Consider the following 18481-nt stretch of genomic DNA (forward strand, 5'->3'; position numbering starts at 1 on the left):
ACTTGCACCTTGACGTGCTTTCGAACTGCTAGGTTGGCAGGAGCAGGGACAGAGCAACGGGAGCTCACCCCGTTGCGGGGATTTGAACTGCCGACCTTCTGACTGGCGAGTCCTAGGCTCTGTGGTTTAACCCACAGCGCCAAACGCGTCCCACATAAGCAAGGTATATCTGAACAAATACGCTGCACCACTACTATCTCCTGGAAGAGGAGATAAAAGACCCTGCCAATCAAGTCTAGAGGGAGGCATTATCCTGTAAACAGAATATCTTCGGACCTTATCCGGCAAATAACATGTTGATTTATGAAATTATTAATTTCTGCTTTTCTTAATGGTCATATTGATATTTGGGTCTGGAAAAAGGTCTGTCTTGAACAGATCACTTGATAGTTTAGAATTAAGACCACACCACATACTGTATGATGCAGCACAGTATCCTTCTTTTTGCAGTACCACATATGGATTCCATGCCTCGGCAGAGCATCATTCAGAACGTTTGGCTAGTACTCAGCGTTTTAGGCTCTCTGTAGTTGCTTTGCTTCCCCTATGGCAGGCTTCCTCAACCTCGGCCCTTCAGATGTTTTTGGCCTACAACTCCCATGATCCCTAGCTAGCAGGACCAGTGGTCAGGGATGATGGGAATTGTAGTCTCAAAACATCTGGAGGGCCGAGGTTGAGGAAGCCTGCCCTATGGTATTAATGGGGGGGGATGCAAGACCTTGAAAACAAAATGGGGGGGCTGTTTTGGCTGTCATTTTCATTTCACCTGGGTTTGGCTGTTTAAAAAGTCAGCAATAAAGTTTCAGACATTGATGCTGATTTTCACTCTTTAGTTTACTAAAACAAGTAGAGATATTCTAAAGTTATTCTTTTCAGCTTAATCTTAATTTTATCAGTTGGATAAACTATATTCCTTTGCATAAAGTATGTTCTGCTGATGCTTCTAGATTTGCATTTTCATTAGATTTCAACATTCAGCACCTAATACCATAAATTTGTTTTTGAAACTCTTTAATTCCCTTGAGTATTCCAACATATTGAATGCTATTTGCTTTGTATTATGTTGGTAACAAATCTGTAGTGAAAATGCTGTCAATATATATTCATAGCTAACGTTGTTAACTAAAAGCAATATTGTTTTTCCACTGTAAGCTGTCATAAATGTTTGGCACCCTGTTGTGTAAGCCAAAAATGTCAAAGAAATGATTAAAAAAAATAAAAACCCTGTGATGATACCGTGTTAAGTTTTCTGCAATAAAATACATCCCTTTTGTATAAGCCCTTGCAATTTACCAAAAAGGGGAAAGCTTCTCCACGTTATTTTAAAGTTAGAATATTGTGACTATATGCACATTAGGAGAGGTGTTACTTGAAAGTGTATGACAGCATAAGAATAATGCATATATATTCATGATAGCTGTTATCCTTCTAAAATAGTAAGAAACTTTACATTTTAAATAAACTAAATATTTCAGAAGTAATATTATATATTTGGGAACTGAAAATTATGCTGATAAATAGACAACCTCTTCTGAGGGCTGTACCCCAAAAAGAAAAGTCACTGACTTGTATCCAAATGGTGCCCTTCCATGATTGTAAGGACTTTTGACCCAGCAGATGTATCTGCTAAGTGTAGAAAACTTTGGCCAGTGCGCCAAATTAAGCTTAGTACGGGTCCTAATTTGGCCCACAAGGCAATTTCCCCTGGAATATGCCCCACTTCTACCCACTGCTGGCTCACAGCCCTCAGAGACTTGTCCAAAGTCGAATGCAGATTCAAGGGAGGAAAGGAAAGGAAAGGAAAGGAAAGGAAAGGAAAGGAAAGGAAAGGAAAGGAAAGGAAAGGTTCCGCACCACTAAAAATTGTCCTCTGATCCAAAGTGAATGTAAGGCACTTACGAGTAATAGCTACATACTCCCACTCTCTATTCTTCAAACATGATTTCAAACTCTGAATAATAATGAAGCCTGGTTAGAATTAACCATAGTTAAGGTCAATGCTTCAGAAAACTTTAGCCATTATTAAGACTCTAAAACTCATATATAGGTGGTCCCAACCCCTAAAAGAAGAATATGAGAGAAGTAGTAAGAAAAGAGAAAGAGAAATTGTGAATACTTAAAGTGGGATATTGCAGCAGTATTTTCTGTATGCTGGATTTGTCCTGAGGTCTGCCAGTTGCCAAAACCAAGTGTGACTTGAAAAGCATGCTACAAATAAGTTCCTAAATAGAAGCAAAACTAAATGTGTCACATCACTAATATCATGATAATTACAACAAAGCATCCTTCTTGTTTGTACTATTTAGAATTTTGACATTCTGATTGACAGATGTCATCATATTAAGTAAGTAAACACACCTGGCTATTTAGATTCTACTCAAGTAACATCAGTGTAACAATCAAAAGTATGAATATGCTTGCTGTAATTTCAAAAAATTGGCAACTAAGATGGTTTCATAGACATTAGAAATTAAGTGTATAAATTTAACACAATTTTATCTATGTCAATCCATATTAATTATATTCTAAAAGCTGGAACATGTTAAGGAAGCATTACATAAAATGCTTACTGTGCATTACATTGTAATGATTCAAAATAAACGTCTCTACTTGAAAGAATCCTACTTGGAAGAATATTAATCTGCAAAAGTTTCCACAACTGCAAAGTTACTCATTTTAGAATAATGGTGTATGTATGGAACTGATATTTCTATATAAAATATGAGGCATGTCTAAGATTCTTAGATATCACTGCTTCATTCTGCATTTAATTTACATTTCACACAGAGTAGCAAACAAATAATGCAATCATATACAACATTTATCAATTCAGGAATAGAAGGTTACAAGGGACAAAACTGCTCATAATGAACACCTAATTACATTCATTCATTCATTCGTTTGTTTGTCCATCCTCCAGTGTTGAGACGTAATAAAAGGACAGTTTTTCAAAACATGGGAATGTAATATACAGAAACTATTCCCAAACACTTTTCAATTTCAGCTTGAAACAGCTTAAATTTTTGGTAAGAAAACAAAGCAAACAAATCTAGAGCAATCTGTCAGGACACATGCTGGTGATGGGCAATCAGAGTAGATGATGCTCTGGATTGACCGTCTCAGGTCTTCTAACATTCTGCTTCACTGGATGTCCACATGTTCTACTGTTGTGGGAGAGGGAGAAAAGCTTTTCTCTAGCCACACCAGGAATAACTGTAAAAGTCAGTTTAGGCACAGAGACCTTTGTTTATCAGCTGTTTCAAGGGCACAAATAGATGCAGAGGGGAGGAGGGGGCAGGAAACTTCCTTATGTTAAAACCCAGGGCAGTATATTTGTGAAAAAGTTTTTCTTTTAAGTAATCTCTTTGTAGGTTTAATTTTGCAATTAAACAATTATAGACTTGGAGTTGTAAAGGGATCTTGTGGAGTTCAGCCCTTTGAAACAAACAAAAATCTATGCAAAGCTATCCTTGTCAAAGGACTGCAAACTCTTCATGATAGAGTCTCATCAAATCACTGTAGCAGGCCATACAATTGTATACGGGTACCACAGGTGGATTAATGATATTGAAAACATAGTTTGTTTTATTTACATTCTTTACATTCTTTACATTCTCAATAATAAATGTAACATCAATAAGTAAGCTTATCGTAAGTATGTTATATCAAGTTAATCAAGACCTACTACACTGAAATAATGACATTTAAACATGCTTAACTATGAACTGGGCTGCAGCTCTAATGCCATTAAGGAGGGGTTATGAAGAAGGTGGAATTATATTTTATAACCTTAAATAAATCACTTAAAATGATTTTACAACCTGTTCAGAATACAACAAAGAGACTTTTACAATATGTTTCTTATATGACACAATATAGTTAATAAAAAACACACCACATACATTTGATACAATTTGTAGCATTTATTTAATACACTAAGGTTGCAGTGTCTGGTGGTGCCCAGTCTGAGAGATGCTTAAGATTTCATTATATTCATGTAGGACTCATTTTAACGGAAATTTGAGAGATAAAAAAAGCAGATTGCAGGAAGACATATTATAAAAACAGACCTCACAAGTCAAAGTTAATAGTGAACCCATTCTTTTTCATGTATAAAACCATGAAAACAAATATCCTGTGAACTCTAGATATATATTGTATCTCTACATGAGATCTTGGTGCTCATTGAGACAGGTACTCAATCATCTCATGGCTTTACAATCTCATCATTGTTGACTAAGGAACAAAACAGGGAAATAGGACCAATCACCTATGCAGTACCACAAATTTTGATAACACATTTCATGGTTTTTTTCTTGTAACATAGGATAGTCATATAAAAGAGGAATTATTATTAAATAATTGTTCCATTAAAATGCTATTTTAGTTATGGGATTTTTTTCAGGCAAGACATAATGATACAAAATCATGCACAGACATACATGTATACAGACCTACATATTGTGAACAGCTGGGCCATATTAGTACTGACAAAATGTACATTAAGGAAAGAACTGTGGAATAAAAGCAAAGTAGTATCACTGGGTTAAATCTGGACAACATCCACTCACCTGCTTGAAGGTGAAGTGGTATATATGGCCTGGCACAGCCCCACTGCCATCCAGTGGTCCCAGGCTCTTCAGCCCCAGGCTCCAACAGCTGATGGGAGAAGCAACAACCTCTCCCACCAGCTATTGGATTCAAATTTGCCCACTGGGCACAACTGGCCAATCACAGGTGGGTGAAGGGGTGGAGCCTGGGGGCAGGTCTGACAAAGACTCCTAGAAGACTTCATTCAGGTCTGCTCCCTGGGCATAAAAATTGCCCTGACCTTTGCTAGGGACCGCAATGGACTTTTAGGATCTTCCACCCACCCTCCCTTATCTCATAGTTGGCGCCCCTTTTACTTGTGTTGGGCTTTGCTTGACTTTGCTATGGTTCTATAGTTGATGCATTCAGGCCCAGGGAGGAATTTTTCCCAAATGAAGGACCTCTACATGCCAAGCAGACAGACAATATTTAAGATCTGTCACCATTTATTTATTTATTTATTTATTCATTCATTCATTCATTCATTCATTCATTCATTCATTCTAACACACTGTGTTGCTCTTGTTCTCTAATCAAACATCTTTCTCCCATTTTCACCCCTTACAATTAGTTGTCCATCAGGAACAAAACATTTTGCAAGTTGTCTTGCCAACATTGTGATTAATCATTTGGCTCTTGTGCAGTCCAAGGAGACATTTCTTAACCTTAACTCATGTGCCCTATGATCTGCCTCCACCACTATCCACAGACACACTTTCTATAACATATAGCTACTAGATGAGCATGAAGGCAAGGTTGTCCACATGCAATTGATCTTTCATAAGAATTTGTGCAAGGATAGTCTTACACTTCTTGGAAGCTTAAGGAAAATGGTGTCTTTCTATTAAAATACTGTGTGTGTTTTTAAAACCCAAGCTAAATCAACCAGTAACTGTACAAAAAGAAAACATTATAGAAAAAGGTCACAAAGGCATCCATATGTAAATTGTTTATAGTTCCTTTAAAAATGTTACTGGAATTTTTTACCAAGATGACATTTCATCTATGCTCAATAAGAAATGGCAAAGTGCTCAACTAGGTGCTCTGCTAAAATGGTGTCTTAATTCTTAAACATAGCAAAATGAAAACTCTCTTGCAGGCAAGCACAAACACGCCCACAAAGGAACTGAATACAGCCCATGTACTTTGGCTGTTTGTGAATGCACATATCTGTTCGTTAGGGGACAACCAAGGCAGAGATAAGAGGTGAACCATAAAAGGAAGCTGAGAATGCATCCTACATCCCATTATAATGTGTATTGGAGTACAACAAGCTAGTTACCAACAGACAGAAGTATAAATAGGAAAAACTGGTTTAAAAGTAGATCAGTTAACCTATCTCCTAGACAGCTGGTACACTGGTTTGAGGCAAGCAGCTAGGAGTGACAGATTAGCAGTAACCATAGCATGAGATCTTCAGACCCAGTTTAAGGTATCTTTTAGCCAAATATCTTACTCAGCCCAGGATATATGAGAGAGACACATTTTACCACCTGGGAAACAAGTTTCTTGTCAAATTAACATGTCTAAATAGCAACAATATAGTACAGGCCACCTCTAATCCAGCTACAGAGCAGCCAGAAAATAACAGCTATCTAAATATTCAGAACATTTCTAGTTGTCAAGCAAAAGTTTACTTCATTCTCATTTAAATTGCACTTACCTGAGATTCTTTCACATTTTCAACTGTGAAATTGAACCAGACTCGAAAACGGGGATTACATGTATCTGGTCTGATAAACAGGTCATACTCAAATTCAGTAATATAGTCCACACGTCCAAGGTTACCTAAAAAAAAATTAGAAACAGAATGCTATGTTAACACATTCCAGAAAAGCCCTTTGATCAGTGATACCTCTCTTAGAGAAATATTCTACCAAAAGACTCAATAAAGTTGTATGGAAAATTCTAATCCACAACTGTTGGCTGTGAGCACATTTCATTTCTAAAAAATAAAATAAAGTGTATTTGTCTTTCCAGATGAGCTGTTTATGATATAACAATGTTCACAATGCCTTATTCAGGTCAGCCCACACATTCCTGAAGAAGCCTATAGAGCCAACATATTGGCAGAATGGTAATATTTATTGAAATATAAGATCAGCAAATCAAGAGCCAATTAATAAGTGAGGGCAGATGAGTTTATTCATTGTATACAGGGGAGCACCTCCTGGCCATGTCAGCTGCTTCACATAGTAGTTTCCTAGCCAAGGATTGGGTGTACTTCTCCCCCATCCTTTGGGGTATTGGGGGGTGGGGCTGAGCATGTAGACCATGACCCTGCAGCAAAGCGTTCACCCAGGGCCACTCCCTGTGATTGGTCACTTATACCCTGGTAACCTCCTTGTCCCCTCCTCTTTGGGAATTCCTGCTGAGTCTCCTTCAAGTAATGAATAGGTAAAGTAAATTCACTCTTGATAATGGCAGGAGTGCCACTGTTTGGATTTGAATATGAAAGAAAGGCAGAGCATAGGTGTGAACAAAAGTTGGGGCTATCTCTGGTCTACTCTCTTGAGCAAAGGATATCCACCTCCCTTGGCAGGACATGCCACTAACAGAACAAAATGTGAAGACTTGGATCCTTGGGGCACCATCTCTTTCTGACATATGGTAAAAAAATTAAGTAAAAATAAAAATAATAAGCTACCATTTGTGCCTCATGTTTCCAGAATGCCCAATAATAAATTGTAATGATAATTCCCCATAGTCTGATTTAGAATTGGGTCGGCAATTCCAATTCCAATATCACTTGAAATAGTTAGCTACTTGGCATTTAACATGGTGGCTTGTGGGAGGAAAGCTTTAGAAGTCATGTCAGTTACAAGGTTTAAAAAATTATTCCATCTTCACATAAGCTAAGGCGTACTTGGATAGTAAAACTTCCCAATGATTGGCAAGACAAGGTCAAGGATTGCACAGATCCTTCTTCCTTATTCTCTAGATTTGACTCACATTTTCGCAGTCATAAAAGTATCATTTGGTGCTTAGTTTTGCTTAGACTATTATTACTGTCCAAGAGTTGGACAAGATAGATGAACTAAAAGCACATTCTGTATACATGCTGAACCTTGTCTTACATTCTGGGCAGCAGATCTACTTTTGCAGGAAATGACATTTACCGTATTTTTTGCTCTATAACACGCACCCAACCATAACACACACGTAGTTTTTAGAGGAGGAAAATCCATAGGCATGCCACCCATAGGCATTTCCTCCATAACACGCACAGACATTTCCCCTTACTTTCTAGGAGGAAAAAAGTGAGTGTTATGGTGCAAAAAATACGGTAATTTGTAGTACATCTGAGCATTATGTTAGGTAAATTCATATTCAAAAGAAAAGTAATGACAAAGCACATTGCCATGGGCATAGCCAGGGTTTAATTTGGGGGGGAGGCAGGCTTTATGTTGGGGGGGCAGAGCCTCAGTAAAGTTTGTTTGTTGTTTTACTTGATTGCCCTCTGTCCCGCCTTGGTTGCGCCCATAAACATCACCCGTAATAAAGAATCACTCTGCTGGTGGCAGAAATAGAGTGGCCAATAACTTTAGATTAATTAACTGAAAGGATCATGAATACCTATACTAAGCTTATGATAGAAACTTAGAAAGTAGTTTTTAAATAAAATCTTGTTTAGCATATAGTGGGATTTTTAAAACTATGTTTTAATTTTTATCTTTTAATTTTAAAAGAATTGTAAAAAAAAAAAAATGGTACCCGGAACAGAATAAAATACAGTTATTTTACTGAAATGCATTAAAAACTATTAAACAGAAACTATATATGTATTAAAAGATTAATATTTTATTCCATATGTCTATTGTATTGAGGAGAATTTTTTTGTAAAAAAAAAACCAATCTGTTCTGCAATAAGAGATTAATAATTTATAGTACTATTTTAGGCATGTTTACTTAGGACTAAGTTCAACTTTACTCCTAACTGCATACAAGTCTGTGTCTAAATAAATATTTATGAACATTTCTTACATTTCTATATGTATTTTATCATATGATATGCATTTCATATGCATTTTGGTACTTTTTGAGTCAATAACTGCACTACAAAATTCAGGAAAATGTGAAATATGAGGGATAACTGCACTCTGATTTGCACATTAGACTCTGAGGTGTGGATCAGGTCAATTCATATTGGAATTCACAAATAACAACTTCCTCAGAATAATGTCCTGTAACATATTTAAAATACAAACACTGTAAACTAATTCTAAAGATGAATGTCACTAGGAATACACACACACATGATTACTACCACTTTATTTAACCTACAATATGAACTTAACTCTTCATCAAATACTAAAACATGGTGCATCCTAGATCAATAAGAAAAGCTGCATTTCAGGACAAAAGAAATCCTGTTCCAGTAAATGCTAGCTGGAGTTTTTAAGTATGCCAACCATTATTATAAAAATGCAAGAAAACAGAGATATGTTAAGCAATCCTAAAATCTTCTTAAACCACACATTGTGCTTTTCTACAGAGAATTTTAAGATGAAAAATAGACCTTGAGGGTCTTTGACAAGCCTCAGGCAATATAAAGGAAAAAGGTCAAACACACTGCTAAAAAGGACTGTTATCTTCAGAACAACAACTTATCAGCCAGCTTGCAGCCCTGCTTATTTACAGTTATTGGTCCCAGAGGAAGTGCACTTCAACACAGGTCACGATTACTTTGTAATGAGTTTGCCAGAAATGGTAAAGGAAACTAATTTGTAACAATGTGCTATTCCTTGCACATGAACTTTTGCAGACACTTTTTTTTTTTTTGTCCAGCAATGAATAACTAACTTCAGCTTCCCTAACAAGCAATGACAACAGGAGTGTACTCAAAAACCCAACTTGCAGGCATGAACGTGTTGAAATATCAGTAATTATCTCTCTCAGCTGTCCATTACACTATTCATGATTATGATCAATTCCCCTGTGGTTGCTATACAGAATACAGATTTCAGGGGATGAATTTGCACACGCAAATTAACACCATTTGGACGAAAATAGGTTGCACCTGTCAAAGCTTAGTAACAAAAGGTCAGATGCCCTCTTTTGCACCTAGAACATTTGGCTATTGTGTGCCTTGCTTGCAGGAATATAATTCTGGTTTGACTAAATAGAGAAAAGTGAGCACCATGGTGAACAGAAGAAAAAAGAATTAAACCTTAACTGAAAGCTCACAGTTAACCCATTCTTTAAAATACACGTGAATAGAAGTAGCCAAGGCAATTTTGAGTAGTTTTTCAAAAGAAATATATCAAGTACTCCTCTGTTTTTGTCAATACATTGCCAGGCCTCAAAATACTATTTTTCATCTGAACAATAAAAATCTGGACAAGATGGCAATAGAAAATCATTAATACACTTGCAGCTGCATTTCAATCTATACAAAACCCTTAAATAAAAACAACCTGGGAACAAATGTGCAGAATTGCATAATACATACATCATTTACAGAGCTCGGAGTCTGAAATTGTGCTCAAGATAGCCAAGCAGAATTAATCTATGTTTTCAAATAAACTTTTTAAAAAAGCATTGAACTTTAATATTCATTCTAGAATGGGCCATCAGCTGAATGCTACTGAAAAGATAACAAAATTGAGGTGATAAAATGAAGCAATTATATAGATTATATTCTAAGTGAAAGCGGAAACATCTCAAAAAAAGTCTTTAAAAATATTTTCCCAGAGAACCATGTGACACATTTCATTTTTTTACTCATGAGAAAAGATAAATACAGTGATGGGAAGCAGTCAAATCCATTTTTTCAGACAACAAAATCACAAAAAGGAATAAATATTTTTTAAAAAATAATATTCACCATATACACCACTATTCAGAAAGCACCTGTAAAAAAAAAAAACTATTATTGGTGTACGTAAGTAGATGACATTGTCCCCTATGGGGATGCAGATACTGTCGCCATTATCACCATGCTCTCTTGAGATGCATAGAGTATATTTGGAGCTTTCTGTTGCTCTTAAGTCACAAAGCATTCTTATGAACCAAGTACAGCCAAGTCTGTAATGGAGACAAAATCTTGAAAGTCATAGATCCAGATAAACATCTAAAAGCTCCTATCCCACTTTGTTTCCCCCTCTGGGGTCCTACAAAGTGTTGTTTTCCCAGTAAAAGCCTAACTGCTTCACCACCAACACTCCTTCAAAAGGGAGGGGAAACATTAGTAAGTATTCACAGAACATGCATCTAAGTTGCTGAAAAAAAGGACCAGTTGTTCCAAATGCTGCAATTGTGTGATAAAACAGACTGTTTTCATGTAAATTGCTTGAAGATTTTCACTATAGGCAGTATATTTGTTATATAAATAAATGAATAAAATTGTGGCACCCAACCAGAAGGTATAGGGAGCAACTATAATTTGGGGATTCTGTCAAGTTAAAATTTATCTGTTTTCAAAGGCCTTTGGAGAAAATGGCTGAAGGCCCTTGGTTTTTATCTTACAATAATATTGTTCTTACTGTTTGATGAGAATTATAAATGAGGTACTTTTAAAAAAGAATGTTGTTCCCTGACTTTTAAACGAATGGGGTAGCCCATTCTCCCTGCCAGCTCTCCAAACCATCAACTGCCTCCTGGAGCCCTGTTCCCACTTCCCATGATCCTTAGAGATGGAAATTAAACATGTGAAAGGATGGATCCACAGAATTGTGGCTGCAGCAACCAAGGAAAGCAAAGCAGCTGCCAGTTCATTTGTCTTTTTGGTCCCTGATTTAGCTCTACTGCTCATTCACCCCAACCATCAAAGCAGGGGTAGGACTACCCCCTCATCCCTGACATTCAACATGCCTCCCACCATTCCTGCTTTCCCATTTCATGCCTTTGGGGAAGGGGAAAGTGAGGGGGAAGGGGAAAGGTCAAGCAGTCAAAGATGGAGCTAGGGGCACAGGGTGGGTTGGAAGCAGAGGAAGAGGCCGTTCAGGTGAGGGGCAGGCTGGTCAAATCTCAACTGTATCCGGCCCCACTGTTATCAGGGACTGGCAGGGTTCTAAAGAGAGTGTGGTGGAGGCAGGGGACCAGGGGAGTGACCCAGGAGAGGGGACCAGTGATTTATGGGGTGTCACACAACCCGCAAGACAAGAGCCTGGGGAAGGAGAGAGAATCAGGGCAGTCTGAGGCAGAGGAAGGCACACAGGATGTAGCAGAGAAAGAAGGGATGGTTCAGGCAAGGTCAGTAGATTTTCGCTCACCCCACTGTCTCCTAGAAACAGGAAGGACTGGAAAAGGGAAGAGCATGGATGACTTCAATGCAGGATAAGTCTCAGGTTGTGGACACTCAACCTGTCAGAGAAAGGTATATAAGCCAGAGGAGGGGAGGTGGTGCCACACTGTTACTGCAACTGCTTCACAGGGCCCAGACCTGTGGACAGCTGCATTCAGGCTAGAAGCGTGTGAGTGTGTGTATCCAGAGCACCATGGAAGCACAGCAATGATTTCTGTGCAGAAGTCTCAGGCTGCATGTGTGCACTCCATCAGACAAGGGTACAGAAGCCTGGGGCAGGGGGGCAGGGTCCCACTGTTGCTTCAACTGCTCTAGCAGGCACAAACCTGGAAAACAGCTACATAGACATTAAAATTGTGTACGCATGTGGTAGACCTTAGAAGCTGCTGTATAGGTGTGCATGTTTTTGTCAAGAAAGAATTAACTATCTGCCATTTGCCTTCCTTGGCTGGGTGTGCACAGGACATGGGGGCACCCATTAACCATCTGACAAGCTTCCTCTGAAGAAAGCAGAAGGACACCAGTCGATGTGAAAGATGACATGTGCATGAGGCTGTATTTTTGCAGTGCTGAAAAGGAAGATGTGACATGACTATATGAATATAACGAACAAAGAAGAGAAAGGAACTGTGGGCAAAGCCAAGGCTTTGTGCATGTTTAGCAGAGTGGGTCATGATATTAATTGATACACAGAGTATAAAGAGAAGGGAGGCTTGGGAGAAAAGATAAGAATTTCATTGTTGAACATAGTGAACTTGACAAAGTGATGAAATATCTAAGGAAAATTATCCAGTAGGCAGCTAGAGACACAGAACTGGATTAGACTAAAGTTCTGGGCGTACCAAGTATCAGGTGGTACAGAGAACCATGGGATTTGATGAGGTGACCTAGGGGTGGAGTGTCATAGCACAGACTAAATAACAGACGCATAAGGGACCCTTCTTTTTATCTGCACCCTAGTCTCTGTTCCAGGAGTTTATAATGGAGTATTTTCTTGCTGGTGTTGCTAAATTTGTTTGGATGCTTGATATATTGCATTGTAGTTTAAAATATCATATGGCATTGGAGTAGTCACATTTGGCTGGTTTCTTTACATAATAGATCATATTTACAATTTATTTCCTTAGTTGTATCCCCTTTGGTCTTCTTATGTGATATTTTTCATTATTTCTAAATGCTTATCACATTAGTGAGATCCTCTTTCCCTCCATCCCACCCATATACTTTTAAAATACTGACATTTTGAAAGATATTTTGGTCCTCCCTTATGATTAGACTATTTTCAAGTGACTAGCTTTTTTCTGTTATTTCCTTTTACCAAATACAGAAGCAGTTTCTTTTATTTCAATGTATTTCAGGGTTTGTGGCAAATTAAACATTAATCTTTCTCTGTAAATGTCAAGTGATATTTAAATGTTTTCCTGGCAGATAAATTATTATTAATATTAATGCAATAAAATTGCAGTTTTTGTCCTTTCTTTGATATTTACAAAAATACTAAGAATGTCAAAACAGTTCCATAGGAAAAAAAAATCATTGGTCTACCATCCAGTCCGCATTAGCATGAAAGGTTAAAAAACAGAAAAGAAAAGAAAGAAAGAAATGCCAGTCTTAGAAAACTGTGTTCATATCATGAAAGGAGAAAAGTGAAATTCTGTCTCACTTCCACATTCAATGTATCACTTTCACAGCAAAACTGCCTTAGTAAAGTTCACTTTAATTTAAACCTTTTTTTTTTGTAATTCAGTGACTGCTTTAAAATAATGAAAGACACATTGTCATTCTCATAATTAGTTGCTGTTGCACTAAATGAGAAAAAAAATCTGATCTACAATCTATACAAGCAAGGTCATATATCAAAACAGAAGTAGCTTCATATACAGATCTGCAAACAGTCCAAAAATACACAAGGCTTAGAATCGAAGCCTAGTAGTCATAATCAATTTTTAAAAAATTATGTAACCTCCACCTTCCTTTCCAATCTCTTTGACCAGCTAGATTTATCTCATATTCTATAGCCCTATAAATACAATTTGCTGTTTAGATGCAAAAGCAACTTCAGCACCAAGGACAACACAGTAAGGCAAAAGGCTATGAAAGTAGTACGATGAACTTTAGCAAAGCAAAGTCAAAATTAATTTACATTTTATTTTTATTTAATTGCACTGACCATGGAACAAAGCATATAATAGCAATAAGTCATAAAATACATGTAAAGCTCACATTAATACTTATAAAACATCCCATAGCTGTATTTAGTTGGAAGCAGAACCCAGTGGGAGAAGTTTAATGTAGTGCAATGGCAATTGATCTGTCAGTGCAAGCATTTCAGCTTGCAAGATGGGATGATCCCTATAAGAAATATCCAAGGATGCAAGTAGACCCAGTCCACCCACAAGAATGTCTGTGTCTCCTTGCCTAGCCCCATCAGAGCCGAGAACCACTGGAGGTTTTTAAGCAGAGGTTGGATCTGCTTAAAAACCTCCAAGGAAGGAGAGTCCACAACCTTCTGAGGGAGTCTGTTCCACTATCCAACAGCTCTTACTGTCAGAAAGTTCTTCCTAATTTTTAGTGGGAATCTCCTTTCCTGTAACTTGAATCCACTGGTTCGAGTTCTATCCTCCAGAGCAGGAGAAAACAAGCTTGCTTCATCTTCCATGTGGCAGCCCTTAAGATATTTGAAGATGGCTATCATATCTTCTGTCAGTCTCCTCTTTTCCAGTCTAAACATACCCAGGTCCTTCAATTGGTTTCCATACCCTTGATCATCTTGGTTGCTGTACTCTGCACATGTTCCAGTCAGTCAATATCCTTCTTAAACTGTGGTGCTCAGAACTGGACACAGTATTCCAAGTGTGGTCTGACCAAGGCAGAATAGAGCAGGACTATTACTTCCCTCAGGGACATGGGTGGCACTGTGGGTTAAACCACAGAGCCTAGGGCTTGCCAATCAGGTGGTCGGTGGTTCGAATCCCCGCAATGGGGTGAGCTCCCATTGCTTGGTCCCTGCTCCTGCCAACCTAGCAGTTCGAAAGCACATCAAAGTGCAAGTAGATAAAATGGTACCGCTCCAGCGGGAAGGTAAACAGCATTTCCATGCACTGCTCTGGTTCGCCAGAAGCAGCTTAGTTATGCTGGCCACATGACCCGGAAGCTGTACGCCGGCTCCCTCGGCCAATAAAGCGAGATGAGCACCGCAACCACAGAGTCGTCCATGACTGGACGTAATGGTCAGGGGTCCCTTTACCTTTTATTACTTCCCTCGACCTGGACACTATACTTTTATTGATGCAGTCTAGAATATCATTAGCTTTTTTTCCTGCTGCATCACACTGTTGACTTATGTTAAACTTGTGATCTGATAAGACCCATAGATCCTTTTCACATGTGCTATTAGTAAGCTTAGGTGCCCCCCATCTTATATTTGTGCAGCTGATTCCTCCTGCCTTAGTACAGAACACTACATTTCTCCCTATTGAAATTCATTTTGTTAGTTTGGGCCCAGTTCTCCAATCTGTTAAGGTCATATTGAATCCTGAATCTGTCTTCTGCAGCATTGGATACTCTTCCCAGTTTGGTGTCATCTGCAAATTTGATGAGCATCTCCTCAATTTCTTTGTCCAAATCATTTATAAAGGCATTGAACAACAGACCCAGGACAGAACCTTGCAGCACTCCACTTGTAACTTTTTTACAGGATGATTAGGAAACATTAATGAGTACTCTTTGAGTTCAGTCAGTGAACCAGCTACTAACAGTTACCTTGCCCAGCCCACATTTTACCAGCTTCCTTGCAAGAATATCATGGGGGACCTCCAGTCTGCAAGGACCTCACCTGTTCTCCAGGAATTCTCCAGGATTATAGACAGGCTCTGAGATTACATCTGCAAGCCCCTTTAGTATCCTTCAGTCCAAGAGAAGAGGAGCCAGTTCAGGCACCTCTTGGACCCAAATACTGACTCTGTGGGATTTATTCTACTGCTGCTCCCAAAGAATCTGTACCTCGTCACCATTTTCAAATGATGGTAGAGACTGAAGTCAAGAGCTTCACTAGCTGGTTTCCTATCCCTGCCACCTGTGATTGAACTACTTGACAATTTATTATCTAATGGTGATAACATTACTTGCCAGTCTCCCACAAGCTACTTATGCAGATTTTAAAATCTTTTGCCATGTTCCTATCACTTGACAGGTCATTAGTCAATTTGAACCCCTTCTGGCCTTAGCACTACAGTGGTACCTCGGGTTACATACGCTTCAGGTTACATACGCTTCAGGTTACACACTCCGCTAACCCAGAAATACTGCTTCAGGTTAAGAACTTTGCTTCAGGATGAGAACAGAAATCAGGCTCTCTTGTGTTGCCACCCTCCGAACCTCTTGGGGAGGGGGAACATTGAGAAGCGCCTCAAACTTGTGTGCAGGGTACAGGTCGTTTTGTATGGAGAGAGGTGGTCCTTGATGTATTGAAGTCCTGAGCCATGTAAGACTTTATAGGTCAACATGAGCACTTTGAATTGGGCCCAGAAACTACCAGTAATTGGCAGCCAGTGCAGTTGGACCAGGATACAGAGCTATGAGGGCATATTGCTACATGGCAAGCCCCCACCCCACCCCCATTTAATTATTTAACTTTAAGAAAATTATGCATAAAGTGCTTGAGTTTGGGTGATTTCAGAATTAGGAAAAGAGCAGGTAGTAATGTTGAGAGCTGCCATATATTTCTTTGCACAGACAGCTGACTTGATAGCAACTGGTAGAGTCTTGAATTAGTTATCCTCTTCCTACCTTGATGGAGTTCCTTGCTGATGTCAGCAGCAGTTTTGGCTGTCTTGACCATGGATTTATATCATGAGAGGTTTATATCATTCTGAGAACTGTAGATTTATGTTATGAGGTTACCTGAGCTGACCAACCTCATGTAGGGAACTGGCGTAGCAGCTAGTAACATAATCAGCAGAGAACACAAGCTCTTACAAAGAAAATGAAACACAATATATCCCGTACATTAGTATTTGAAGGAAAAACATTGTTATCATCAGCTGATCCCAAATGTAAGACAGGAAAAGAGGGGATAGCATAGTAGGATAAGATAAAAGCACCCACGTTTGCTCAAAGAAAAAATGCAAACAATTCTGAGCACACAGGAATTATATCTGAAAATACTGAAAGACTGGCAAGATTATGTAAGGATAGCAAAGGGAAAAACGGAGTGCCTATATTTTAACAACAACAACATGGAGACAGGGGATTACATTTAACTTGACTTCTATCTTCAGGAAATTATTACACATTTCAAAAAAAAGTTCAAGGAAGCAGCCTGTCAAGGAAAAAGGTGGGGCACAACAACAGCAACAGTGGTAAAATAATCTGTTCATATTTACTGCAAAGCCTGCCCCAAAGTCTTGTGATGCCTAATAATATAATAAAACAAATATAAAATCCAATTAAAAATGATAAATAAACAGTCTTTTAACAGCTACAATGTTAGCTTCAAAATCTTGCTAAACAGAAATCCTAAATACCAACTTTCAATTTAGAACACTTTCAAAACTTGCCTAGGGTAGAATTTTGTAGAATTCTATCACTGTGCAGCAGCTTCTGGGGCCTACTTATCATACCCTCCAACATTTCTCCGATGAAAATAGGGACATCCCGCTCCATAATGATAATTTTTATTTATACCCCACATATCTTACTGGGTTGCCCCAGTCACTCTGGGCAGCTTCCCACATATATAATAACATAATAAAACATTAAACATTTTTTTAAAAAAACTTCCCTATACAAGATTGCCTTCAGACAGCTTGGGAGTTAAATCACTCCATACCCTCCAATATTTCTCTGGTGAAAATAGGAACGTCCTAAGGAAAAGCGGGACATTTTGGGATCAAATCAGAAACCAGAATGTCTTCTCTAAATCAGGGATGTCCCAGGAATATAGGGACACTTGGAGCCAGATGGGCAGGGTATAAATTATTATTGTTATTATTATTATTATTATTAACTGCAAAGTGCCTATATGTTTGTTTAGTCGTGTCATCCATAAATACATATTAATGATTTAAACACTCACATGTAGAAATGTCAGCTGATTTCAGTCCAGTTCACAATTTGCTGAAGTGCACTTTCATCTGTCCAATTGAACCAGACCTCAGGAAAAAACCTAGATTTGTGGTTTATTCTACAGAGCTATCAAGAAAGCTAGTTTGACTACACGTAGCACTTATACGGTGAACTAAATACTGCTATCTTGCTTTAACAAAGTAAATACCATACAGCTTCAAAGTATGGTACCTCCACAACATTAAGTAAAAATGCATTTTTAAATGGTGCAGAAAATTACCGCACTTCCTATATACTTGCAAACACAAAGCCACACACACAAACACACAAACACACATCGCCCCCACTCCCAAGACCCCTTTTGTGCATTGAATCATACAGGAATCGATGTGTGGTCACTTCCTGCACTATTTTTAATTGTCAAGTTGCAAGAAAACCCCAGACTCATATTGTGAATCTGAGCACTAAAACACCTTTATACTAAAAAGCTGTAAGAATAAGTACCTGTGATGGGAAATGGGAAATGGATTGTACACTTCAAACATATTTGCTGAGAAATTACAGAGAAACAGCAAAGAG

At 38.3% G+C, this 18481-nt stretch overlaps 1 protein-coding gene across 2 annotated transcripts in view; it reads right to left on the reverse strand.

Annotated features, from left to right (window-relative positions):
• BEND5 (BEN domain containing 5) overlaps positions 1–18481 on the reverse strand; it is a 721515-nt gene that overhangs the window by 688390 nt on the left and 14644 nt on the right. For both annotated transcript variants that reach the window (XM_081868270.1, XM_081868274.1), the window contains exon 3: positions 6254–6378. In XM_081868270.1, coding sequence (XP_081724396.1) covers positions 6254–6378 — 125 coding nt within the window. The remainder of the gene's footprint in view (positions 1–6253; positions 6379–18481) is intronic.

The sequence above is a fragment of the Podarcis erhardii genome, assembly GCF_964252035.2.
Source record: "Podarcis erhardii genome assembly, chromosome: 6".
NCBI classification, from domain to species: Eukaryota; Metazoa; Chordata; class Lepidosauria; order Squamata; family Lacertidae; genus Podarcis; species Podarcis erhardii.